This window comes from Culex pipiens, chromosome 1 (assembly GCF_016801865.2).
Source record: "Culex pipiens pallens isolate TS chromosome 1, TS_CPP_V2, whole genome shotgun sequence".
NCBI lineage: Eukaryota > Metazoa > Arthropoda > Insecta > Diptera > Culicidae > Culex > Culex pipiens.
In genome coordinates, this window is record NC_068937.1 from 34,235,585 (window position 1) to 34,263,298 (window position 27,714).

At 37.8% G+C, this 27,714-nt stretch overlaps 2 protein-coding genes across 5 annotated transcripts in view; both read left to right on the forward strand.

The window, feature by feature from the left end:
* Nucleotides 1-14,749, forward strand: part of LOC120418115 (cytosolic purine 5'-nucleotidase) — a 117,045-nt gene extending 102,296 nt beyond the window's left edge. For all 4 annotated transcript variants that reach the window (XM_052708635.1, XM_052708636.1, XM_052708633.1 and 1 more), the window contains 4 exons: nt 4,811-5,098; nt 5,159-5,432; nt 9,770-10,735; nt 13,611-14,749. In XM_052708635.1, coding sequence (XP_052564595.1) covers nt 4,811-5,098; nt 5,159-5,432; nt 9,770-10,735; nt 13,611-13,799 — 1,717 coding nt within the window. In that variant the 3' untranslated portion in view covers nt 13,800-14,749. The remainder of the gene's footprint in view (nt 1-4,810; nt 5,099-5,158; nt 5,433-9,769; nt 10,736-13,610) is intronic.
* Nucleotides 14,750-24,984: 10,235 nt separating this feature from the next.
* LOC120418120 (transferrin) lies at nt 24,985-27,060 on the forward strand. Its single transcript, XM_039580398.2, has 2 exons — nt 24,985-26,433; nt 26,497-27,060. The coding sequence occupies exons 1-2, from the start codon at nt 25,028-25,030 to the stop codon at nt 26,972-26,974; spliced, it is 1,884 nt and encodes a 627-aa protein (XP_039436332.1). The 5' UTR covers nt 24,985-25,027; the 3' UTR covers nt 26,975-27,060.
* The last annotated feature ends 654 nt before the right edge of the window (nt 27,061-27,714 follow it).

The following is a 27,714-nucleotide window of genomic DNA, read 5'->3' on the forward strand; positions in this document are numbered from 1 at the left end:
CGGATGATCTCCCGGCCACCGAGATCCAATCAATTTAAGCTTTGATTCGTGACAAATGGTCTTCTTCTTTTGTATGGATCGTGATGGAAGATTGACTTTTTTTTACGGGAATCGGTTCTGCCCAATTGAACCTTCACTCCTTTGGTTAGATTTTGGGTCTCGGACGGACGATTTGCATGGAAAAGTTTTCACTGAAAAAAGCGCTACGGGAGACACGTGGCATGAGGGTTGTGAAAGGGAAATTGATACGTGTGTTAGGGGTTTGAATGTGGAAAATTGTGTTCGAGGAAGTTTAGTGAAATGTTTTCGCTTTCATTTCTGGAAAGACCAATGGAAGAAACAGGATAAAAGGCTTGTTTTAACAGTTTCTGATTTTAGCATTTTTACAGAGCTTATATTAAAGACAAACAGTATAGAGCAGTTCTCTACGGAATCGGTCTTTTTTCTTTAATTGTAATTTTTGTATGTTTTAATCCAGCTGAAACTTTTTTGGTGCCTTTGGTATGCTCAAAGAAGTCATTTTGCATCATTAGTATGTCCATACAATTTTCCATGCAAATTTGGCAGCTGCTTATACAAAAATGATAAATGAAAATTCAAAAATCTGTATCTTTTGAAGGAATTTTTCGATCGATTTGGTATCTTCGGCAAAGTTGTAGGTATGGATATGGACTACACTTAAAAAAATGATACACTGTAAAAAAAATTTGGTGATTTTTAATTTAACTTTTTGTTCCTAAAACTTGATTTGCAAAAAAACGCTATTTTTATTTTCTGATTTGTTTTAGATGTTTAACTTTTCAGAAATTTCCAGAATGGGCAAACAATCTTTGACCGAGTTATGATTTTTTGAATCAATAAAAAAATTTCAACTTCAAAATTATCTATGTTTTGCTTTTTTGAACTTTGTCGATTCGAAAGTCTCACCCGAACAACCCATCATTTTCTTATGTCGATATCTCAGCAACTAATGGTTAGATTTTCAATGTTAAAACATGAAACATTCGTGAAGTTTTTCGATCCTTTCGAAAAAAAATTTTTGAATCAGGACTAAGATTTAAAAAGGGCCAAACATTCAATACTACGCCCTTTTGAAATGTTATTATTGATTTAAAAATTTTGAAAACATTTTTTTCGAAAAAATCCGAAAATTTCACGAATGTTTCATGTTTTAACATCGAAAATCGGACCATTAGTTGCTGAGATATCGACATTAGAAAATGGTGTTTTTTTGGGTAAGACTTAGAAAACTTCAATTTTCCTGTTTCTTTTTGTTTAAGCCGCTGTATCTCAGCAACCAGAGGTCCAATCTTCAATGTCTCTTAGACAATTTTATAGCAAATTTTCTGAACTTAAAAAAAATATTTTCAGAAATGGTCACTCATGGTCACTATTTTTAAATATCGAAAAACTGCAAAGATTTTGCTAAATTCAAACTTATTTTTTTTTTTGTTATATCTTGAAAACTGAGCCCTTTATAAAAAAAATCTTTAAAATGCTTTTCGATTGCAAATTTAGTTTTAAATTTGAAAATTAACCTTCTACAACCTAACTCCGCCTTTAGACGGGCTTCGATCTAAAAAATCGCCAAAAATCAATTTTCCAACCGATTTTTGATCAGTAAAAAGCATTGGAAAGAAGAACTCTTAAAATTTAAGAAAATTTATGGGTTGGAAGTTTTACTTGTTTTATGTGACTTTTCAAATGTTTTTAAAAATGTCATTTTTTTAGGAGTCAACTTTGGCTGTGTTTTTTACTAACATTTCCTATATTTTCAGTAAAAAGAAGTATTCAGTAATTTTTGTAGTGACCCAGACTATGCCTCTACGCATTTTTTTGCAATTTAAATGATGATGGTGCCATTCTATAGCAGAAAATGTGAAAAACATGCAAAAAATTGAAAAAGTGACTGTAAAAACGTGAAAAAATTAGATAGGCAAAATGTAATTATATTAGGTAGTAGAATAGGCCAAATACTACCAAAAACAAACATAATCTAAACAAGATAAATGCAAACTAATATACTTAAAAATAAAACAAGAAAAACATAAAACAAGAGAAGTAAAGTTTTTCGTAGAACAAAAGTTGCTCAAAATGACTTCCTGAACACGGGAAAAATAAATGTTTTCGAAAAAAAAATTTGGGCAGAAGAGGGTTAAGTCAAATTTGTTTTTGAATGAAATTTCGTTTTTTTCTAAAAATCATAACTCAGTGGCAGATTTTTTGACCATACTTCTCTATCCCGAACAGACGGTAATAACTAAATTCATGCCATTTCAATAACAAATACTGTTAAAATAACAGAAAGTGTTATGGAATATTCTTGCAAAATCAATTTTTGCATAAGAGTTCAATAACAGTTTATGTTATCATAACAAAATTTGTTATCGGCCTGATATTGATTGAAATCCAAAACAACTTTGAAATAACATTTTTTGTTATGGAAGAATAACTCCAATTGTTATTAGGATGATCGGATTAGTTGTTAAAATAACAAAAAATAATAACAAAGATTTGTTCGAAGAATAACTTAAAATGTTATTAGTCTGTTATTACAATAACAATTCAATAACAAAAAAATCATAACGGCGAATAACAAATCTTGTTATAAATAACATAAAATGTTATTGGCCTAGTATTTTCCAACATCAAAAAATGTTATTCCCGCGTTATTTCCGTCTGCTCGGGATGGCTTAAAAGTTGCGGATTTTTGTCCCCTAAAACATATCAAAAAATCTCCAAAATAAAAAAATACGTATTTTGGGAAATTGAGTTTTTGTGAAAAAAGTTTATAAAAAAATCGGCATTTTTTCCGTGTACCTATTTTTTTCAATAGTCCTCAACCATACCTACAACTTTGCCGAAGACACCAAATTGATCAGAAAATTCACTCAAAAGTTACAGCTGTTTGAATACGTACCATTTTTTTATGGACTGCTGCCAAAATTGTATGGAGACTTGTATGGGTGAACCACTGACAGAGAATAGCTTCTTTGGTCATAGGGAAGGCCCCCATAAAGTGTCAGCCAAATCAAAAAAAAAAATAATATCCATTTCCGATTTGTTAGAGAATTTCTCTATAGTAATGTTCCATTACGAAGCAGCTTTTTATCCCTATAAGAAAACAATTTAAGGCGAAACCCGAATTGATCTGAAGGCACAACTTTTTTTGTTTGCCAGGAATTCCGCGAATCCTCACTCCATGGGTTAATCCCAAATGAGACGTGCTTTTGACGTAGACTTACGTCTTTGTCGAAGGTACTGGGGTGTCATTCCAAAAAACCCGGGCCGAAGGCCCTGGAATATTGCGTCATCCGTCAATCGCTTATATCTTCCTTCCCTCAAATCGAATCGGCACGATTTTGGTTCCATTCGATTCGAAAATTATTCAGCAATTTGCTATAAAACTTTCATTGTTGGCAAAATAGTTTTACTATTGAAACAATTGAATGTTTTAAAATGTTTTCAAAATGCAGAGATTTTGCAAGCAAAATGAGCGCTTCCCACTCACGGACGGGAATGTCAAGTACCTATTTTGAGGGGAAAAATCATCCGAGCAACGCGACCGAGTGTCGGTCGCGAAAAAGGAGGGGAAGTAGCAGACCGAAATCATATATAAGAACGCGCGCTCAGCCCATTCTATCATTCACGTCTCAGACGTCGGACCGGCAGCAGCAGCAGGAAAGCTCAGCCCAGAGCAGCAGCAGCAGGAGAGAGACCAGAGCAGCAGCAGCAGGAGAGAGAGGGACCAGAACTGCAAAAGAAGTGCGCATCGCCTTCTCGTCGTCACCGTCAGCCAGTTGCCTCTCGATGGCCGGACCGTTTGGATCGTCCCACCCGGGACGAGGCAGCAACAAGATGGGGCGCGCGCTTGCTGCCTTCTCGCCGAAAAGTTGCCTCTCGTGGGTCAAGCCGTGGTTGTGAAACTTCCAAATTCTAGTTGTTAAACTTCCCAACTCTTCGGAGTTGCCTCACTCCCCGTCCCTCGTCCCACTCGGGGCGAGGCAGCGCAATGAATAATTACAGTTTAAATTTCAGGAACAAATTTTGGTTTTCGGGGGCGACGGACTGCACAGCTTTCTGAGGCTGCTCTCGCCCCCAACTCCTAAAAACCCGGGCCGAAGGCCCTGGAATACTGTGTCATTCGTCAAACGCTTATATCTTCCTTCCCTCTAATTGAATTGACACGATTTACTTCGGGGGTGACGGATTGCACAGCTTTCTGAGGCTGCCCTCCCCCTCATTCTGCTACCAAACATTCATTCGGTTCGCGAAAAAATCGTTTTTCGTTCTTCTCTTTCCTTCCTCCATTCGATGTTGTCTAGTCAAAGATTTATCAACACATTCAAAGTATGTTTACATGGTAGCTGCGGTTTTGTTCGCATTAGATTTGCCATCTCTTTCTAGTAAAAGTCAATTCGAATCGTATATAAATTCTGTTTCAACAACCGGTACGTACACGGTCCGATTGAATTTACCGATCGCATTCACGATCTTATTCCGTTAATGTATTTCAAGTGTCTAGCTAATTCATCAAAATTAAGAAATGGTTCACATATCAAAACTTTACGTAGTCTACGCCATTCCGGTTATGTCTGTGACATAACTACTTTGACTTTTTCACCCGAAATCGATTCGAATACGAAACCAAAAATAGCGCGTAGGTTGTGGAAGCAATTTCCTCACCTTTTTCCGCTGAATTGAACTAGGTCAAGAGTAAATTGAACACCCCCGGGGGGAAATTCTTAGGAAAAACATTTTTCGCCGGAAATAATTGGTTTCATTACAATTCCTTCTTTTCCCTTTCCAGAATCTTCGTGAACCGTTCGCTCCACCTCGAGAACATCAAGCACTATGGCTTCGACATGGACTACACGATCGCCGAGTACAAATCGCCCCAGTACGAGCAGCTGGGCTTCAACCTGGTCAAGGAGCGGCTCGTCACGCTCGGCTACCCGGTCGAGATCCTGCAGTTCGAGTACGATCCGTCCTTCCCGGTGCGCGGCCTCTGGTTCGACTCGCTGTACGGGAATCTGCTCAAGGTGGACGCGTACGGCAACATTCTCGTTTGCGTGCACGGATTCGAGTTTTTGAAACAGTTTGTAGCATTGAAATTTAATCTTTTTATCAAATACTCAAGAAAAACTTTTCTTTTTAGTTCCCAAGTGTACGAGCTGTACCCGAACAAGTTTCTCCAGCTGGACGAGAGTCGGGTGTTTGTGCTGAACACGCTGTTCAACCTGCCCGAGACGTACCTGCTGGCGTGCCTGGTGGACTTTTTCACCAACTCGCCGCAGTATGCCGAGCAGGTGGACCGCACCGGCGTTAAGTATGGGGAGCTGTTTATGTCCTTCCGGTCGATCTTCCAGGATGTGCGAGGGGCGGTGGACTGGGTGCACATCTACGGGGATCTGAAGAAGAAGACGCTGGAGGTGAGTTGGAATGGCTGGATGTGAAATGTTATTTTTTTCGAATTTCGTTAGGGTGGTCCCATACAATTTGGGTTCCGTTTTTTCAAGATATCTAAATTTAAAATTGAGCAATTCTCCACCGAAATCAAAAACTGATTTTATTTTATATTTTTTATTTGGTTCAAACTTTTTGGGGTTCTTTCCTATGACCATTGACCATAGAAGCCATTTTTTTGTAATTGGTTTATTGCAGCTTTCCATACAAAAATGATACGTAAATGTAAATTAACTCGAACTTTTGAATTAATTTTGAGGAAAAAAGGCACACAATTTTTTTACTATAAAAAAAATTCCCTGCATCCATGTTTTAAATTTAAGAGATATTTTGATATGTTTTAGGGGACAAAAACTGCAACTTTCGAATCACAGAGAAGTATGGACATAAATTGTGATATTTGATTTTTTATGAAAAAAAGTTATTGTGAAAATCGGCATAACAATTGGGTCCTAAAATGAAGCTTAGATTGCTGATATTATTGTTCAAAGCGATAAAGCTTATTTTTCTGAGTACAAAGACCCTTTGCACAACCACAACAAGTTTAAAATGGATTTTTAAACCAATTTTGAAAAATTAACCTCGCGGTCCTTCTTGCCAGAAAAGCTCCTACTTGACAGCTCGTTCCAAGGGGACCATAGTTGATCCATCAAAAAAATGTTGTCTTGTCAATATTTTTTTTTTTTGCGTTAAAATGAAAGAAAGTGATCAGAAATGGTTTTTAATCGTGTTTTTTTTACCGTTGTACATAAAAATTGACATAGGGCTTTAGTACCCAATTGCTACTTTCAAAAAACAGATTTTTGAAGGTTTGAACTCGATGCTTTCTCTAAATTTGGTCGACGAAGGCGTAGATTGCAAGATAAAATTTTGATGTCTTCGACAAAAAATTTTGGAAAAAAAATCCCAAAAATATTCCTGAAAACGTTAGATTTTTGATAACACCCTTAATTTGAACCAAGCCAAAAGTAGCCTCTTCCCGTTGTCAATAACTCTTCTGAAGACACCAAAGCTCCTGACCGGCACAATTTTTTTCTTCGGAAAATCCACTTCCACTTGGCCTATACTACCGCTCGAAGCTAGTCCGTCCCATATGTAATTTCGTCAATTTTGAGGTAATGATGCAGTTTGGTTCAAAATAATGTAAACTATCAGAAAACCCAATAAAATGTAGTACTTTGTCCTAGAAAACCGGAGAGAATCAACTTTTTCGTGAAATTCTAACACGTAGCCTTATGAGCGGGACAACTTTGACACGCGTTTTTCTCGGCTTGCTGTTTTTACATATAGGACGGACACGATTAGAGCGGCAGTATATTGCCATTTGGGTCTCATTCGTTCCGGCTTGAGGTCCATTTTAAAAGTCACTATCTAAAAAATATTATGTTTAGTTAAATACTTTAACAGTTATTCTGAAAAAAAAGAATCTGGGTTTGCCGACGCGCCACGCGTAGGACCTTAAAATGTCGAAAACTGGAAAAACATCTTTTTCACTAAATCTGCGAAAACTTTAAAATTTAAGCGATTTTTGTTTACCGAAAGTTGCATCTTTCAATTATCAAAAAAAAAATTAATGAAAAAAGTATTGGTTATTGCTTACATTTTCAAGTTATCGTAGTTTTAGTGAAAAAAGTTTTTTTTCATACCTAGTGAAAAAAGGTTATTTTACACGTTTTCGCATTTTCCTCAATCTTTCGCGTGGTGATTCGAAATACTCAGATTTTATTTTCAAGAAATCATAACTCGGAATCCTGTTAAGGGACCATCCATAAACCACGTGGACACTTTTTTGGGAATCTGTTCCCCCCCCCCCCCCACGTGGACAATTGTCCATACAAAAAAAATCGTTTTTGTATAGATCGTGGACAATCGCAATACCCCCCCCCCCCCTTCTGAAGTGTCCACGTGGTTTATGGATGGTCCCTAATGAACTCCTCTAATTTTTGAGAGTGTTTCATATAATTTATATACACCGTCGAAACGGCATTTTAAAGTTTCATGCGACCTTTTCAAATGTTAGGCTGGCTTTTTAAATCCCCAAATTATTTTTATTCGAAAGGCCAACTAATCACCTTTCATTTGCACCTAAGACAACTAAAATCGGTTGAAATAGCGCGCAGTTATGCTTTTTCAAAAATTTGGTTTTTGCGAAAATCGACGAAAATTAAAAAATTTCGGACAACCCTAACACAAAATACAGGTCTAATTATTTTCAATTGGAAAACTTTTTTTCGAATAGTACTGGTTTCGTGAGGAATTCCTGTATTATTATTATTATTTTTTGTTGAATTGCAGAATTAAAAATTTGAATGCGTATGAGCTGACCAAAAATTCAATGTTTTGGGCTATGACACGAGGTAATCAAAATTCATTTTGCAGTGTTGCCAGTATTTTTGAAAAGATTTTTTTGCGACAGCTAACTTCATTCTAAGTTGTTTAATCAAATTTTTAATCAAAAAGTGCATTTTGTGTTACACAAAGCTCTGTTTCCAAGAATAGATTCGACTCGTCTTTACACAACCCCTTATTTATTTCAATTATGTATGGAAATTTGTATAGGAAACCCACTTTTTGTTTCTAAGCCTGTGTAATTTGAATTTTGAAATACATTTTAAATCCAGTACTGGATAGGTAGCATAAATTTTGAGCTAATTTCGTAAAACTTTACAGAAAAATATGGTGCTTAATTTCTCCTGAGCAGTTCCTTTAAATTTCGCAAAAAAAAACATGACACATTCTGCCAGGGCTGTGGAGTCGGAGTCGGAGTCGGAGTCGGAGTCGGCTAAATTTGATGAGCTGGAGTCGGAGTCGGAGTCAGAGCCGAAAATTTCTGATAATCTGGAGTCGGAGTTGGAGTCGAAGTTATTTAAAATTCAACAAAAATTTTTTTTTTATTGCTCACAAAACTTTTTATTTTTTAATAAAAATAACAAAATAATTAAATTTATTCCTGAAATATTTCAGCCAAAACTTGTTTCTTCTTTTACAACCACTAGATCATTTTGTACATTTTTGGGCCCTTGTAGACAAATGTAGAGCTTGTCAAAATGAACATTTTTATTCTTGAAAAACGAATTTTGGTCAATTCTATCAAAAGTTATGGGCAAAATACGATTTAAAAATGCTCATTTTCAAATTGAGATTAAATGAGTTAAACAAAAAAGACCTCCGAGATGTTTTCAGCAAATGTACTCTAAAATGTATACTTTCAGATGCTTCTAAGAGCGAGGTCAAACTCTACCACCTTTTCAAGTTATTCACATTTCAAAATGGCGTCTTTTTCGTCGTATTTTGGCTATAACTTTCGTTTAAAAGGTCCGATTTTCGCTCTCTTGGAAGATAAATATGTGCTTTGATAAGCTCTACAAAAAAAACGGAATTTTTCGGACAAATTTAACTTTGAAAAGCTATATTTTTAAAACGGTGCACTTAATAAAAAAAACTTAAGTACTTTTCGATTGCGAATACGATTTTACATAAAAGTGAGGTCAAACAATGTGAAGTACATGATTTAATTTTTTTTTTTACAAAAATCCCTTTTTTTAATATAAATCGTCGGCAAAATTTTGGTCCATACTTCTGAATTGTTCTTCTGAAAATGCCTTCAAAACTGGAGATATTTTTTGATTTCTGTTTCAATAACGTTTAAAACTTGTTACCTGGAAACTTTTTTTCAGTTTTGTGATTCGAACTTATTTTCCTTGAGAAAAACATGACATTTAGAGAGTAGTTAAATAATCCCATTTATCAATGTTTTCAAAATAATAGTTAACTAACTTTTGAAACATTTAAAAATATGTGGAGTCGGAGCTAACCATTTGTTGAAAGCTGTAGACGGAGTCGGCTAGAATTTGTAGACCGGAGTTGGAGTCGGAGTCGGTGCGAGCTGAAAGCCGGAGCCGGAGTCGGAGTTGTTTGAAACATGACCCGACTCTGCAGCCCTGCATTCTGCCGTGACGTTACAACGCGATAAAAAAAAATAAAAAAAATTATAATTTTACATGGATACCCAAAATATGCCCAAAAATCGATTTGTTGACAATTTGGCTCAATTCTGAGGGCAGATTCAGATTCAGCGGGCAAAATTACATGGAAACACATTTATTTGGACAATTTTCGAATTTCGTTAGGGTGGTCCCATATGATTTTCCATTGAAAATTAGACATTTTCAAATGAGGTATCTTGAGTTTAAAGAAAAACACCCCTGAGATTTTTTCAGCGTTTGTAGTGCTGGATCTCCACAATTTCTTAATTGAGAATGCATTTTTCTTTAGTAATTAAAAACTATTCTTATATTTCCAGAACCTCGACGAGTACGTCAAAAAGGACGAACGTCTGCCGATGGTGCTGTCGCGAATCCGCGAGTCGGGCGCCAAGCTGTTCCTGCTCACCAACAGCGACTACAAGTTCACCGACCGCATCATGACGTTCCTGTTCGACTTCCCGCACGGCGCCAAGCCCGAAGATCCGCACCGCGACTGGAAGACGTACTTCGACACGATCGTGGTGGACGCCCGGAAGCCACTGTTCTTTGGGGAGGGTACGATCCTCCGTCAGGTGGACACGACCACGGGAGCGCTGAGGGTGGGAACGCACATGGGACCGCTGCAGGCGAACCAGGTCTATTCCGGGGGTTCGTGCGACGTGTTCACCAAGCTGATCGGCGCCAAGGGCAAGGACGTGCTGTACGTGGGTGACCACATCTTCGGCGATATTCTGAAGAGCAAGAAGATTCGTGGCTGGCGCACATTCCTGATCGTGCCGGAACTGGTCCAGGAGCTGCACGTCTGGACGGACAAGTGTCAGCTGTTTGCGGAACTGCAACGGCTCGACGTCAAGCTGGGCGATCTGTACAAAAACCTGGACTCGAGTGCCAAAGAGAAGCCGGACATTTCCTCCGTGCGGACGGCCATCCGGGACGTGACGCACAAGATGGATCTCGCCTATGGCATGATGGGTTCGCTGTTCCGGTCCGGATCCCGCCAGACCTTCTTCTCGAGCCAGGTTTCGCGGTACGCCGATCTGTACGCGGCCACCATCCTGAACCTGATGTACTACCCGTTTTCGTACATGTTCCGGGCGCCGGCCATGTTGCTGCCGCACGAGTCGACGGTTGCGCACGAGCAGCGCTTTACGCTGGACGCGCCGATGATTCAGCGCACGCGATCGCGCCAGCTGGGAACGCCCAGCAATGCGCCCGAACAGCTGCAGCAGATGCACTTCCAGCAGCAGCAGCTGCAGCACGAGGAAGCATCCAAGGAAATTAGTGTGAGTATTTTACGACAATTTTACCTCACAAATTCGTTCAAAAATATTGTTTTACTTATTTTCAATCTCAATTGAAGCTTAGATTGCTGATATTATTGTTTACAGCGATAAAGCTTATTTTTCTGAGTACAATGACCCTTTGTACGACCACAAAGAGTTTAAAATGGATTTTTAAATCAATTTGGAAAAATTAACCTCGCGGGTCTTCTTGACATAAAAGCTCCTACTTGACAGCTCGTTCCAAGGAGACCATAGTTGATCCATCGAAAAAATGTTGTCTTGTCAATTTTTTTTTTGCATTAAAATGAAAAAAAGTGATCAGAAATGGTTTCTTGATCGTGTTTTTTACCGTTGTACATAAAAATTGACATAGGGCTTTAGTACCCAATTCCCGGGATCCCGGGAAATTTTCTAAACAGTAATAAAATCTAAGTTTTAATTATATTTAATATGTTTTCAAGCATAAAATCATAGATTTAGATCAATCATATAAATTGCTGATAATCTACACTTCAATCTATACAAGGACGACAGTTTTTAAAAAGCCTATATAAAATTAAAATAAGATTTTTTGTTCTTTGTTGTGCTCTGGATTTTAAATGAACTACAATGTGATTCAAATTAAATAAACTTTTACGCATATATTCCTTTTTTATTTGTCATGATCAGAAAAGCTTGAAAAATTTCTTTGAAAATATCTTTAAAAAACAAGAGGCGACAACAAATTAAATGACACCAATCAATGTAAAATTTAAGATAAGTTTTTAATTTTTTGTTTTACATAATAAAAATGTATGCAACAAGTGGCAAAAAGAAAAAAAATTCAGCACGAGTCGTAAATTTTTCGGATTAATCTCGATTACTTTTTCAAAAGGTCCTATGTACATAGGAAACTCTTGGCGCATTTGTTGTTTTGAAAAAGTTATCTAGAAATACGACAAGTGCTGAAGAATCAATTTTTACAATAAGTTGCTTACAACATCTTTTGCAATCCAGAATAAACGCCTTTCAAATGATTTTTTTTGCAAACATCCATGTGTTAAATAAATTCACCGTAAAAATTAAAAAATAATTTGTAAATTTTACTTATTGATGCAAGTGCTAAAATGTTTAACTTTCACAAAAAAACATTTGCAAAAAACATATTTTACAAATTATTTTTAAGGTACTACCGCCAACTAGGAAAAAACAGTCTAAATAGGTAAGGAGATTTTAGAACAATAAATTAAAAAATCGGTGTTCTGTGAAATTGTTTCGTTCTATTCCTGTTTTAACCAAAGTAATTCAAAACATCATGCAAAAAATATACTAAATAGCTGTATTAATTCGTTTTATTTGTCCTGATTTGCCCCACATACCAGTGCTTGATGAAACATAATTTGATTTGTTTTTTTTTATTTCAACTTTTAAATCATAAACATAAGTAGATATATCAATCTATTAAAAATATATAAAATCAAATATGAAATATTTAAAGCGCTAGGCATTTTGCAGATCGGTAAACTAAAATTTAAACAGTTTGCCCTAATAATATATGCCGAATACAAATTATAATGTTTAAAATTATTATCGATTCTGAGGTATTCAACTGTTCATATATTTCCATAACCAAATCAGAATTTCCAGACCAAAATTTGTTTTTTTTTGGGAATTCCCGGGACAAATTATAAAAAATCCCGGGATTCGGGAATTCCCTTTTCGGAAAAATCCCGGGAATTCCTGGGATGGACGCACTAATATTTTATTTATTTTAACTTTTGATCGGATTTTGCGATATAATCCGATTTTTTTATTTTGGAAAAAAAACATTTTTTGGGCCACTGAAAAAAGAACAAAGACACTTAACATTTTTTAAGTGGATTTTTTCGAATTATAGACACTTCAAGTTTAATTTTAAGAAGAAAACATCGACTAACTGGTCTGATTTTCAATCTAAAAAAAAATATTCCTAAAATTTTGTGACTACACACTAAGATTTTTTTTACCGAATTCGGTTGTTGAAAAATCGGTAACGTTTAGATCGGTAAACAATCTGTCAAAACGAACAAAATTTTACCGAATTTCAGCTGTACGATCATTACCGAATTTCGGTATGGTTTTACCGATTTCGGTAATTTTCAGTTTACCGAACTGTTCAGCAGTTGAAAATTCGGTAAACTTTACCGAATTCGATAAAAAAAATTTAGTGTGTACTCGATAAATTTCAAAAAGATATTTTGAAAATTTATATTTCATAGTTTAATTCTGGTTTCCAAAAAAAGTTGTAAAATGCAAACAAGAGATTTAAATCATTTTTTTAAATTATAAGCGTCAATCACATGTGAACAAAATTTAAAAAAATATTGAAATTGAGGCTGGAGTCAGGAAAAAGAACTCTTGCACCACTGTTTCCTAAAAAAACTTTTCTTATACACAGAAAAAAATGTGAATTTACTCGACACGGAAAAAATGAATCGAATGTAAACTCAGTTGATGTAAACTTGAGATTCGACGTAAACGGTTGAATCACACGTAAAATCGTGTTTTTACGTATAATTTGTTGCAAATTTACATCAAATTGCATTTAAATTTAAATGTTTAATGACGTGCAAAAGTGTTACATCATAAATGATGTAACATTCGGAAATATTTTTTTGTGTGTACAAGCAATCTGAGACAACATAAAAAAGGGTTTGTGAATTCTTGGTTTATGAAAATTTCTGGGAATTATGTAAATGGATACACTCTTTTTTCATCCGTCGACTAATAAACCAAAATAGTGTCAAAAAGTATTACTTTTCGATACAAGTTCTGAAAAAATAGCGAGAGTTAAAAAAATCTAAAAAAAGACAGCTCCTCAATTTTTGACACTGGTTTTTTTTTTTATATTCCACAGGACATCGAAAAGGACGCGGCCCTGCTGACCGGGAACGCATCCGTGCCGCACACCCGCCCCGAAACGCCCCGCTCGGTGACGCACACCCACGACGAGGACTACTCGGACGAGGACAGCGACGATCAGAAGAAGGCCGCCGCCGCCGCAGCTGCTGGAGTTGACGTTCCGAAGGAGGACGAGGCGAAATAAGTCCGTAAAACCCATCTTTCTTCTCCTTCTTCTTCTTCGAATTTAAAAATTTGTTAAAACAATCTATGTGCCGTCGCTTCACTCTATAGTTGGGATTGATTGAGATTGTCGGACTAGTCGAGGTTCGTTTGATTGACTTGATGGGCGGGAAATTAAGCTAGGGCATGGTTAGAGTTTAACAAGCTAGATTTAACGCATCAAGAAGAGTTGCATTTCCGCAGTTGTTGAATTTCACTCGGCTAAATTAACGCTAAAACACACACAAAATGCAGTTTTTTTTGTTGAATAGACTGCTAACTAAACAAAATATCATCCGTTTCAGCAATAAATTATGATGTTGGGAAATCTCACCTTTAATTTTAAACGGGTTTCCAATCAGAAAAAATGCTACAAATATTACTGAGTGAGAGCTGCTAACAAAAAAATAAGATGAACGTTTCAACACAAGCATGTGCTAGTTTGTAAGAGTTTCCTTCGTGGTTTTGTTTGTGTCTAACAAAAGTTACGCTCTAGGCTTATTTAAATCGTACAAATGTCTAATCTTTCGCCACCCCCTCCTTTTCCCTACTCAAAATAACACAATTACGTTACACGTTACGTTACTAACAAGTCAATTTAGGGTACATTTAATCAGCTCACACGCAATTGTTAAAACGCTAGAGACGTAACACACACACATTTATAGCCAACACATCTAGTTTTACTGCATTCGAAAGCGACGAACATTTAAAATAAATGATGAGATAAAAGAAAAAAATATTGCCTTTTACTGAAAAGAACACCGAAATAGAGAAGCCAAACAAATTGAAGGGAAATTGTGCGTAGAAGCCTAGCAGTGTTAGAAATACGTACAATGTAAGAAGAAAGAGATTTATGAAATGTAACAAAAAAATCATCTATAATAGGATGGCATTGTAGAGAAATACAAAGCGTGTGTCATTAGAGTTCAACTCAAAAATTTTTTTTTAGAAATTAACGAAAGAAAATCCTCGAATTTTAAAAAATAGCACAATTTCAAAACTCAAATAAAAAAGTGTTCCATCCAGATATCAACTCGATTCGACCTGGAAAAAATCGATTTTCCACGCAACATGACTTGTTGCGTTGCATACCACTTCCAAAACACGGACGGGAACTTCAAGTACCTAAAAGTAGGGTGCCACTGCATATATAGCTTTAAGACAGAGTTCTTTGTCAAAATATCATTAAGGTTAATACATATATGGTTCAGGGAATTTAATTCACAATTTATTCTAGCAAAAACATATCAATATCAAAATAAAATCCGTTAACATGTTTCACAAATTGTAAAAATTCGTTTCCTACATTTATGCCACTGTCTAACCAATCTTCTGCTAAACTACATGTAAAATTGTCTGATTTATGTGATGGAGTAACATTTCTAATTTTTTTACAAAATAAATCTAAATGGGGGAAATATACCCTTTCTAATCAAACACCTATCGTCATATGGAGAGTTTGATGCTCGATTAAGGTGAAGCCGTTGATCATTTTCGAAGAAAATTGATCATCAGTATAAAATATTCTGTATTAAATTCAATTTAACGAATTTCAGCACCAAAAGGAATAAGCATGTGCCGGTTGTTGCCTTCTTGAAGCCACTGAAGGAATTTTTGATCTAAATCAATTGTGCTTCAAAATTTATATAATTTTGTGGCACAGTCATTGACGTCCTAGTTGGCAATCATTGATTAATGACGATTTCCATAACTTTACAAGGAATGGGATAATCGATACCAAAAGGAATTAGCATGTGTAGGGCACTATTCTAAACAACTTGTTGAAGGAATTTTGTCAAAAATTGAAAGCGACGCAAAATTTATATCTTTGAACGAAAAATCATGACAATGTTGGAAGTCTTCACGTTAAAGCTCCAAAAATACTATTTAGGCTATAAACTTAACAGCAACACACTGAGCAAAACTTACACAGCTTAACGAAGTGTTCTACACATGATCTGGCCCTGCTGTACAGAGCACTCAAAAATCAATCGCAAAACACTTGAATTTTGGGCACCTAAAGATGCTGTCAATTCAATAGCGCAACACTTGAATTTAATGTGTTGTGTCACATGAAAAACTACATTATATCTATTGGTTTTAAATGATTTTTCCTGCTATAATCAATTCATGTTTGTATGTAATAGAAATGGATTTCGGTTTGTTAAATAAAAAATGAGAAGAAGTTGCGTCATGAAATTAATTTGACAGCTTTTATTTTCTACCAACTTTGCTTGTCAAAAATTGATTATTTTTTCGTTGTTAAATTGTCTTTTCTTCCGGTTGTACCTGCTTTCAGAATCGTCCTCCTGGTCAGGTGCGGGTTGTTCGCAACCACCGCTTTCTGTTGAGGTGGAGGCCCCCGGGGAATCTTCTTGTTGATTCGGAACCGCGATTGGTTCCATCGAATCAAACTGTGCCTTTACCATCCGAATGACGCATTGCTTGGCCCCTGGGTGGAATGCATTCGAATCCTGCTTCTCACCGCTTCTTGTCCACACCGACACCGATTCTCAAGCGCCCGGCGGGTGTTTTCCTTAATTTCATCAAACGCTTCCTGGTACGGCATCTGCAGCTCAATCGCATTTTTCCTGCAAATCACACAAAATAAATCCAAAAATGAAAACAAAACCCAAAAAAAATCTTTCTCCACACTCACCAAGTGGGTGAATATCCGGAAAAGCACCTCTATCGCCGACGTTGGCCTCTTTCCGGGTCCGGGAGACCGAGCCCTTCCGCTGGCCATACGGATCCTGAGCCCCGAGGACGCAGCCTTGATGCTCGTCTTCGCGGTCACAAACCGGGCAGGCAATTTACTGGACAGGAACATGGCGGCAGCGACCTCACGCGGCCATTCGAGCCTGCGAAAAACGAACACACCGGACCGCCAAAACACAAATGAAGAAACGAAGCAAATTCCGACGAAGCTGTCACGAAACTGCATTTCAAATCAAAACAAGATCAATTTCAAGTGTTTTCCTCATCACTTTGAATAGTTCAGCACAGTGGGGCAAATTCATGAGCAAAACACTTGAAAAGTTTGAGTCACCCGATTGAAAATAAGTTGTCAAAAAATGCCAAAAAGTCAATTGCTCAAACACTTGAATTTGATAATGGATTGGATTGAAATTCAAACACAATCAAATTAGGTCTAAGATGTGGCTTTATTGAATCATTCAAGTGTTTGGGCACTTGAAAGAAAAGTGTGGCGTATTTTCAGTGCAGCACCGCCTCGAGTAAGCACGCAAATTTATGCCATTTACTGGCCAAAAAGATCAATTTTAATGCACTTTTGAACATAATTTCTATTTTGCAAGACCATTTCTCATCATTTTGGTGGTACACACAACCACATGCAAGATAAACTGCTTAACGAAAGTCGCCATCAATATCATTTCACTTGCGCTAACGATTTCAAAGCGTTTAAGATATAAAATTGCCTCCAACTACCGGCAACATGTTCTTTTGACCGTTACTTAGTCACTCACTTGAAAAATAACCCCTAAACATGTAAATAATTAGCAAGCGCCATCAAAAAAACAAACGCGCCAAGTCTTCTGACGTTTGAATTTTGACTACCCATTCCAATCGATGGCTGACGCTGAAGAAAACCGAGCGAGAAGCGAAGGCAAATAAAGAACAAAGGGTGGCCACCAACACCACCAGCAGCGCCTGTTGGAGTGAGCCAGTGATGCCAGGAAATTTTCTCTATAAATGCTACTTTTCGTGAGTGTTCGCTTAAAATTTCATCAATTTTGGCAGCACTAAGCAGACCCAAAAAACGCTGGAAGAAAAAAAAGAACTAAGCTGAAAATAGAAAAATGGGCGTGGCCCAATGCACTCGACTGATTAGAATGCATTTTTGAAATATTTTTTTTAAATGCTTGTAAAAGGAATAGCATAACTTTTAATAAAAGTGAAAATAAACAGAAATGTTCACAAAAAGTTGCTCTACTCGTTGGTGTACTTGGTTTTAGTGAATTTCAAGGAACACTCCAGATTATCCAGCATCATTCAAACACGACCGCTTATTAGGCTTAAAATGGGCATATTTCCCCTAATCTTTTTAAGGTAATATACAATAATTTTCTGTGAATTAGACCAATCAAAAAATTTAAAATAGGACAATCATCACTTTAACAAACAGTACATTATCCTCACTTCTCATTTTTGCATCTTCTATTTCCCATATTCGTCAAAATTGACCTATCAACATCCTTGTTGTATGGAATTAAACAAGTCCTAATATTATTAATTTTTTTTGAAAATCAAAAGAAGATAGATGATGTATTGGCATTAAATGAAATTGATCTAAATTAGAATCAAAACAAGTTAAATTTTTAGTATAATTCTGACGAAACTGGTCAATATTTGTTTCAGCCAAAATATTGCGATTGCTCTTACCCTTACCCTTATCTAAATAGTAGGCTAAGATAAACTGGTATTTTCCTCCTGCAATCATATGAATATTCAAGTAATTCAATGGAAAAAAATAAAACTGGACTAACATTTAACTGGATTAGCATTCAATGGCATAGCACGGCTTTGGCCCTTCAACAAAGTTGTGGAGCAAATTATTAAAAAGAAACAAAAAATCTTAGAATAGACCTGCGATCAACAAGGTATTTTCCCCCTAAAATGTACAGTACAAGACAAAGTTTTTATCACAGAAAAACGAATTTTTTGGTAATAATTTTGAAACTGGGCATGCATTTTTAATTATGTTATAGGCTCACCCTTAATTCAAATGATATTTTGTGATATTTCGTTTTCTTTTACTGATGATCCCGTGTCATTGACACAAGTTAATCACCAGGTAAAATAAATATAATACAGCAAAAAAAAAATAGCTACTAATAAGCTGTAATTTTTTTTATGAAATCTAAGTTTAACAGGTCATTTGAAGACTGACATGTCTGCAGAAGTAAGATTAGTTATGTGTAATGAAATCATCTGAGCTAAACTATTATTGAAATAAGCCAACTAGGGCTTCCCTCTAAGAAAACAGTTCGAAAAGCTTGGATGATGCCAAACTATTATTTCTCGGGTTAGTTTTCAAAAAGCCGTAAGAGCCACAGTTACCTCCGGCACTAATTTTCGTTTTTCTCCATTAATATTTCATTTGTTTTTTGTTTAGGGCACTTAAAGGACGTGTAGATGAACAAACTGTGAATTTGTTTTTTCGTTAGGAGGTTCAATACCGATGCAAATAGGGCTTTGAGTTGCGTTGGAGAATTTGAACGGTGTGCGTCGCGGTCCTCACGCAGGATTTTCGTTGCCGTTTCCGTCTCTGTTGTCCCCCCGATTGTGCATGTATTTCGATCCGGGCGGTTTCGCGTTTTCGCATTTTATTTCGTTTTATCTTTCCACAGCCGGCTGTCTAAGATTAAATCATTTATGCAAAACTCAACACCAAATAACCGGGAATAGTCTCATCCGCATACTCCGACTGATTGCCTTGAGAATGCATAATACATCACACCATTAAACAAAATTTATTGATTATTGGGTCGCATCATCATCCTCTATGTTGAATCCTGACCATTACCCTTACCCACTAACAAAATCCCAAGTAGAAGTAGTTTTCCGGCACACGCGGGGGTGTGGATATCGTATAGAACCCACCCTTGGTAGCAGCCTGTGCTAACTAACATTCCCGTCCCATTCCCTCGAGATCTACAAACTGACATGGCGGGCGCCGTTGGTGGCCAACGACTGTTTCCTATTCGCACCGGCTCCAGTTTTGATAATCGTGATGTTTTATCTTTTCAGCGCATTCATGCATGCTGTTGATAAGGGAAACATCATTTGATCGTTGAAGCGTGTGACCGGTTGTGCTGATGGGATATTATGGTCCTGTTCAGCAACGGAGAAGGACAACCATGGGTGGTCTCTCATGCTCATGCTCATGCTCATGCTCAATACCGATGCAAATAGGGCTTTGTTTACCAATGGCTCTTACGTCATTTTGAAAACTAATCCGAGATTTATAAGTAAGCTAATATATTTGTCAACTAACCTCAAAATAGTTAAATGCTTCACCAATTGATGTGATTTTCTTATCTCTCAACCTAGCAGTCATAAGTGATGCCTCTTTATCAATGAGTATTAGCTAACACATCCATTATAGAATAACTTCACCAGCTAGATCATCTGCGAAACAACTCTCGACTTTTTTATGATCAGGTCCCATAAACAAATGTAAACATTGAGATACACTGAATGTTTATATTTGTTTATAGAACCTAATCAAATAAAAGTCCAGAACTGGACTTGCGTTTAAACGTGACAAAAAATAATCTTGTTCAAGATGTTCGAGAACCCTGCGTGTAATCTGAGCCAACGTTCTTACGCGAGTCGAATTTAAATTTATGCTAATCGGAAACTTCTGGACTTGCTTCGACCTAGAGGGATGCTAATCAAAGATTTAGAAATTTATTTTAAAACAGGCTTTACCTTTTGTCAAGAATTAAATATTTTATAAATAAATTAACCAAATTTGTATATTTATTTCGAATAGAACGAGCCTCCCTACCAAAGACAATCAAAATGATCACACTTTCACACATTGACTTGATGTTTATATGCAAAAGACAAACCGGCCGGTGGTTTTTCTGTTTATTTGTTTCTATCTGAGCCGTTCGGTCGCCGCCGTCTCTTCTCAGCAAAATATTGGAGAGTTCAGACACAAAGTCGTTTGCGGTAGGCAGTCGATGTTGGACAAAGCATTTTTTTAATTCAGAACAAATCTGAACATTTTTATGAAGTTGCTTGTAAACGCTTGACAGAATGACATTTTAGTGAATTTCATGCGATAGAACAAAGTTGTAAACTTCGGCTGCAAATGCTATGATTCCGTGCTAAAAAGCCAGGCGGCTCCAAGGTTTCATTCTGAGAAACTGTAATTAAATGAAGGCGCTTGCTTTCTTACAATGATTTCATTTCATTTACACCCGAACTTTACAACTTTATTCATTCGCAAAAAAAATCACTAAAATTCAATTCTGTCGATTGGAGGTGTTCAGGGAGCCCACATTTGTCATACCTTGACGAAACTGAAGCGTTTACTGACATGACTGCCAATGAGCTGCTACACCCTTATTGACAGATCAGCTGAAGTAGTGCGTCCATCCCGGGAATTCCCGGGACAAAAATCCCGGAATTTTTCTAAAACTGGAAAATCCCGTATCCCGGGAATTCTCATATTTTGGCCCGAGAATTGGGTACTAAAGCCCTATGTCAATTTTTATGTACAACGATAAAAAAACACGATTAAAAACCATTTCTGATCACTTTTTTTCATTCTAATGCAAAAAAAATTTTGACAGGAAAACATTTTTTCGATGGATCAACTATGGTCCCCTTGGAACGAGCTGTCAAGTAGGAGCTTTTCTGTCAAGAAGGACCGCGAGGTTAATTTTTCAAAATTGATTTAAAAATCCATTTTAAACTCTTTGTGGCCGTACATAGGGTCATTGTACTCAGAAAAATAAACTTTATCGCTGTAAACAATAATATCAGCAATCTAAGCTTCATTTTAGGACCCAATTCCCGGAATTGAAAAAAAAACTAATTTTGGTCTTGAAATAAAGATTTGGTTGTGGAATTATATGCACAGTTAAATACTTAGTAATCGAAATGAATTTAAAAGCATTAAAATTAGTATTCAACAAATATCAGCATTAAATTGGCATATTAGGGAAAATTGTTTAATTTTAGTTTACAGATCTGCCAAATACCTAGAACTTTAAACTTTTTCTATTTAATTTTATAAATTAAAAAAAAACTGGGTATTATATTCACGTATATTTATGATTTTAAATTTGAAAATAAATTATATTTAACTACTTTTCGTCAAACGCCGGCATATGGGGCAAATCAGGAAAAATGTATTTAATTAAGACAGCTGATTAAGCCAATTTTTTGCATAATGTTTTGATTCTTTTAATTGATTTCGGTTAAAACAGGAACAGAACAAAACAATTAGTACACCGATCTCCATATTTATTGCTCAAAAACCTCCTGTACCTAAATAGACTGTAGTCCCAATTTTCCCCAGTTGGTAACTTAAAGATTATTTGTAAAATATATTTTATATACATGAACATGACATTCTAAACTGATCTACATTTTTACATTCGCATTCGCATTCGCATGGAGATGGTGATCTTAGCGGGTTGCAGACTGGATTTCGTCATGTTTGTGTGATAATTGTCCAGCCCAGGTTGCTTAGAAATTGATTAGAGGGAATTAAAACCAATTCTACCAGAACAGGACAGGTAGCACCATGAAAGCCATCCATTGCCGGCCGCTCCCATCTCCACCATTCACCGGGAGAGGAATAAGGATTAGGAGCATGGGAAGTGTTGATGCTGAACGTGGCTGAACTTACTTAGAAAAAGGTAGCGAAACCGTAGGCTCTTTTTCCCAACCTTATTGTGGAACTCGATCAAACTGACCATTTGATCAAATTTAATCGAATTTAAACAACAAGGATGCGTAAATGTCGCGTGGAGTTGGTAGTTGTGATGGGTAAAGGTCTGGGATTCGCCCTAAGCAAGCGATACGACCATTGGCATAAATGAAGTTAACTGTTAGATTTTTATTCTCAAAGCAAGCAGTCAGATGCTGCTGCTGAGAAAGTGTTATTATTATATCAGTGTATGTATTTTATATTTTAATCCCGACGCGAATATTTGTTTGAGATCTAATCTTAAACAGCCGGCTGTGAAAAGATAAGATCTATGCGTCTAAATTTCAATCATCATTTATTCCAATACGATTCATTTTTACGTCAACGGAAGCGGCTCTGCTGTGAGAAAAATGAATAAAAAGGACCATCCATAAACCACGTGGACACATTAGGGGAAAGGGGGGGAGGAGGGGTTTCTGGCGATGTCCACACTCCATACAGAAAAAGTTTTTATTTGTAAGGACAAAGGTCCACAGGGGGCGGTGGAGGGGGTTTGAGATTTCAAAAAAAAGTGTTCACGTGGTTCATGGATTGTCCCAAACCGAAAACTAACGTGTTTTAACTGCTGGAAAATGTGCATTAGCAAACCGACAATGACCACAGCATTTTTTTTTTTTTTTTTTGAATGAATCATCCAGCACCGACAGTGACCACTTTCCTACTGATCTACATTTTTACATTGACTATTTTTATTTTATTTGCAGTCGTTTTTTTAGTTTTTTTCAAAGATATTTTTGAGCTTTTCTAGTCATGTCATATAAAGCATATAAAATAAATATATTTATGCAAGACTAATTTAATTTGAATCACATTGGATTACAAATTGTGGTTTATTTAAAATCCAAAGCACAACATAGAACAATAAAAAAAAATTTCTTTCAAACAATCTAAAAACTGCTGTCTTTGTTTAGATTGAAGAGTAGATTATCACCAATTAATAGTTTTGAGCTAATTGGGTCCTAAAATGAAGCTTAGATTGCTGATATTATTGTTTACAGCGATAAAGCTTATTTTTCTGAGTACAATGACCCTTTGTACGACCACAAAGAGTTTAAAATGGATTTTTAAATCAATTTTGAAAAATTAACCTCGCGGTCCTTCTTGACAGAAAAGCTCCTACTTGACAGCTCGTTCCAAGGGGACCATAGTTGATCCATCGAAAAAATGTTGTCTTGTCATTTTTTTTTTTTGCTTTAAAATGAAAAAAAAAGTGATCAGAAATGGTTTTTGATCGTGTTTTTTACCGGTGTACATAAAAATTTACATAGAGCTTTAGTACCCAATTCTATGATTTAAAGCTTGAAAAACAAAACAAATATAATGAAAACATATATTTTATGACTGTTTAAAAAATATCCGGAAACCCGGGAATTCCCGGGATTCAAAACCATATTTTTCCCGTTTCCCGGGAAATTCAAAACCCGGGAAAATTGGACGCTCCGTTCACTGTTTAACCTCTGAAGACCCCTATTTCATTAGTCAATACCAGCGCCTACCCAACAAGCCTGCAGTTTAATAAAGGTAAGAATGTTAGTCCAATGCTTGAATTTGCAGGGAGTTTGTCGCTCCATTTCTGACAACACCACAAGAGACCGCTGAATAATCTCGTGAATGACATGCTTCTTTTCTTTCTGTTAGTACAAATAAAAAATCCCATGGTAAAATCGCATGCAAAAACATGCACATCACTGTTGTGAGCAAATGCATGTAATATTTGTTTATTCTTTCGTACGTGCTTTTTGTGTACACGTTTTCTCATACAATATTACATGCTTTGGCTCACAAAGGTGATGTGCATGCTTTGCATGCACGTAGTGCCTTCCGATCGACGATGATGTAGGAAGGACTTCTTCGAATACACAACACTATTAGAATAACAAACTTTTTTTTACTCACATATTTAGATTCAGTAAATAGACTTAGAGAATAACGGACAAACCCGAGCAGACGGAAATAACTTGGAAATAACATTTTTTGATATTTGAAAATACTAGGCCAATAACATTTTATGTTATTTATACCAAGATTTGTTATTCGTCGTTATGAATTTTTTGTTATTGAATTGTTATTGTAACAACAGTCTAATAGCACTTTTAGTTATTCTTTGAACAAATCTTTGTTATTATTTTTCGTTATTTTAACAACTGATTCGATCATCCCAATAACAGTTGGAGGTATTCTTCCATAACAGAAAATGTTATTTCAAAGTTGTTTTGGCTTTCAACCAATAACAGACCAATAATTTTTTGTTATGATAACATAAACTGTCATCAAACTGGATTTTGCAAGAATATTCCATAACACTTTTTGTTTTTTAACAGTATTTTTTATTGAAATGGCATGAATTTTGTTATTACCGTCTGCCCGGGAAATGGCTGGTGTTTTTTTTCCCCAGATTAATTTTCAAAAAAAAATTCACCCGTCAAAGAAAAATGTGGGTGATGGGATTCGATCCACAGACGTTTGACTCACCGATAGTGGATCCAAATTGTTTCAACAAAAGACTGTAAGCCTTTTGTTAGCATTGATCGTTTTGAACACATAAATCAACCGTCCACTATCGACACCGCACCGCCCAAATCCCATCAGACAAGACGATCGACGACGATCTTACCGAATCCTCGCCGGGAATTCCCCCTTGGCAAACAAACGCCTATCTCTCGCTCTCTGTGCTATAAAAAGCCCCACCCGGCGACAGTTTGGCTATCAGTTTCCATTTTCGTCGGTTCAGCAGGATGGGTCTCGTGCGCTTATCAGTCCTATTCGTGGCGTCCTTGGCCGCTTTCGGCGTTCAAGGTCAGCAGGAGCAAACGTTTCGTTTGTGCGTGCCGCACCAGATTGCGGACGCGTGCCGTGACCTGATGGCCAAGGTCCAGGTCCGGTGTGTGGCGGCCCGCGATCGGATGGAATGTCTGGATAAGGTGAATGCTAGGGAAGCGGACTTTGTGGCCGTTGATCCGGAGGACATGTACGTGGCGTACCACATGGCGAACCAGGACTTTAGCGTGTTTACCGAGTTCCGGACGAAGGAGGAACCGAAGGCGGAGTTCCGGTATGAGGGGATTTTGCTGGTGAGGAAGAGCGATAACTTCAAGGCTGTGGCCGATCTACGGGGGAAGAAGTCTTGCCATACCGGGTATGGGCGCAACGTTGGGTACAAAATCCCAATCACGAAGCTGAAGAAGCATGGTTTGTTCAAGTTGGCAACCGACTCGGAGATGTCTCCGCTGGAGAAGGAACTCAAGGGATTGTCGGATTTGTTTGGAAGTTCGTGTTTGGTGGGTAAGTACTCTCCAAACGATGAGGTCAACCGACTGCTGAAGAAGCGCTACTCGAATCTGTGCGAGCTGTGTGAACGTCCGGACATTTGCGACTACCCGGACAAGTACTCGGGGTACGACGGAGCGATCCGTTGTTTGGTTGAGAACAATGGTGATGTCGCGTTCACCAAGGTGATCTACGTGAACAAGTACTTTGGACTGCCCGTTGGGGATGCTGCGGCTCAACCGGCGATCAACCCAGCTGCACGTTCCGAAGACTTTGTGTACCTGTGCGAGAATGGAACAACTCGCCCGATCACCGGCCCAGCCTGTTCTTGGGCACAACGTCCCTGGCAAGGCTACATGGGCAACGGAGACATCAACAGCCGCTTCCAGCAGCTTCAACCCAAGCTGCAGCAGTTCTACGAAGAAGCGAAGAACTCCGCGGACATCAAGAAAGCCGCCGCCATGTGGGTCGACCAAAAGAACCTCCTCGTCAACCGAGTCCAGCCGGTCCTCCCCGGCGAACACCTCAACAAGGCCCAGTACAAGGACGTGATCGAGCGGGACGGTCCGTTCGAGAGCAAAATCAAACTCTGCGTCACGTCCCAGCTGGAGGCGGACAAGTGCGACGTAATGCGGCGAGCGGCCTACTCGCGGGATGTCCGCCCGGAGATCCAGTGTGTCCTGAAGGGCAGTCGCGATGCTTGCGTGACGGCGGTAAAGGACGGCGCCGCCGACGTTGTAGTGCTCAAGGGAGAGGATCAACCCGCGGGAACGGGTTTGAAGGCGATTCTTTACGAAAAGTACGCCGAGGAAGACGTGATGGTGGCGATCGCAGACAAAGGCATCAACCGGGATCAGCTGGCGAAGGCACCGATGTGAGTATAGTAAAACACCATTCGTCCGACTGACAACCCTAAAACCCACCTCTCCCCCCTCAGTGAATTCGACGCCTCGGACCCGCGTGCCGTCTCGGCGGCCCTCTTCCTCAACGACAAGCGCCAACAGCGCGTTTGCCCCAACAAGCTGGTGTCCACCCCGGGTGCCCCCATCCAGATCGTCTCCGCCCAGGACCTGACCCGGCTCGGCCCCAACAAAGTGCTCGTCTGCGAGAATCTCCAGTTTGAACCGACCTCGAACTACGCCTCGTGTAACGTGGACCACACCCTCCCGACCGGGATCTACGTGCGGAAAACCGTCACCGGCCAGATCGAGGACAACATTGCGCACGCGTTCGTGGCCCTGTCGGACAAGTTTGGCCACGGAGCGAAGGCCGAGGTGGTGTTTGAGCTGTTTGGGGAGTTCAAGCCGGGCGCGAAGAACGTGCTGTTCCACGACCGGGCCGCCAAGTTTGGAGCCGCGGACAACAAGGTCGGTGGGGTTGATCCGGTGTACTACAAGCAGCTGATGTGCCAGTAGGTGGGCATGGTTGGGAGAGAAGAGCATCCATCGTCAAGGCAGGAATTTGTATTATGTCATGAATAAATATTATATGTACGATCATACGATTCTGTATGGAAAATTCTCTGCTAACTCACCCGAAATCGAAAGTAGTTTCCACACCCCCTTTTTCCATTTTCGTAAAACTTAGTCTTAAGAGGTAATTTTGATCACTAATTACGAACCATAAATCATTGTCCTAAGTACAATCCTTGTGAAGATACAGCTGTTTTCAATTCAATTCAATTCATGTTTATTTGTTGTACTTAACATAATACAAGTTCAGGGTTGTTACGGACGGCGCGGATCGCGCGGATGGCGCGTTTCGCGCGGATAGCGCGGATTTGGCGCGGATTTGCTGGCTAATTTTGCTCAGGCGCGGATTTCGTGCGAATGACAATTTTGATAAATAAATTAATTGGGAGAGATAGAATTACTTTTAAGTTATTAAGAAAAATATTATCAGGAATTACGATAATTTGTTTTTTTTATTAAGTGCAAGAATTTCAGTTTCTTATTATATTTTATATTTTTTTTATATACTATATTATATATTTATATATTTGTATATACTATATTTTTTTCTGAAAATGTTTATTTGTGTTTTCTTTATACGAACCGCCGAAAAATGACTGGATATATTCACATTGCCTTAAATTCTTAAATTCTTAAATTCTGAAATTCTGAAATTCTGAAATTCTGAAATTCTGAAATTCTGA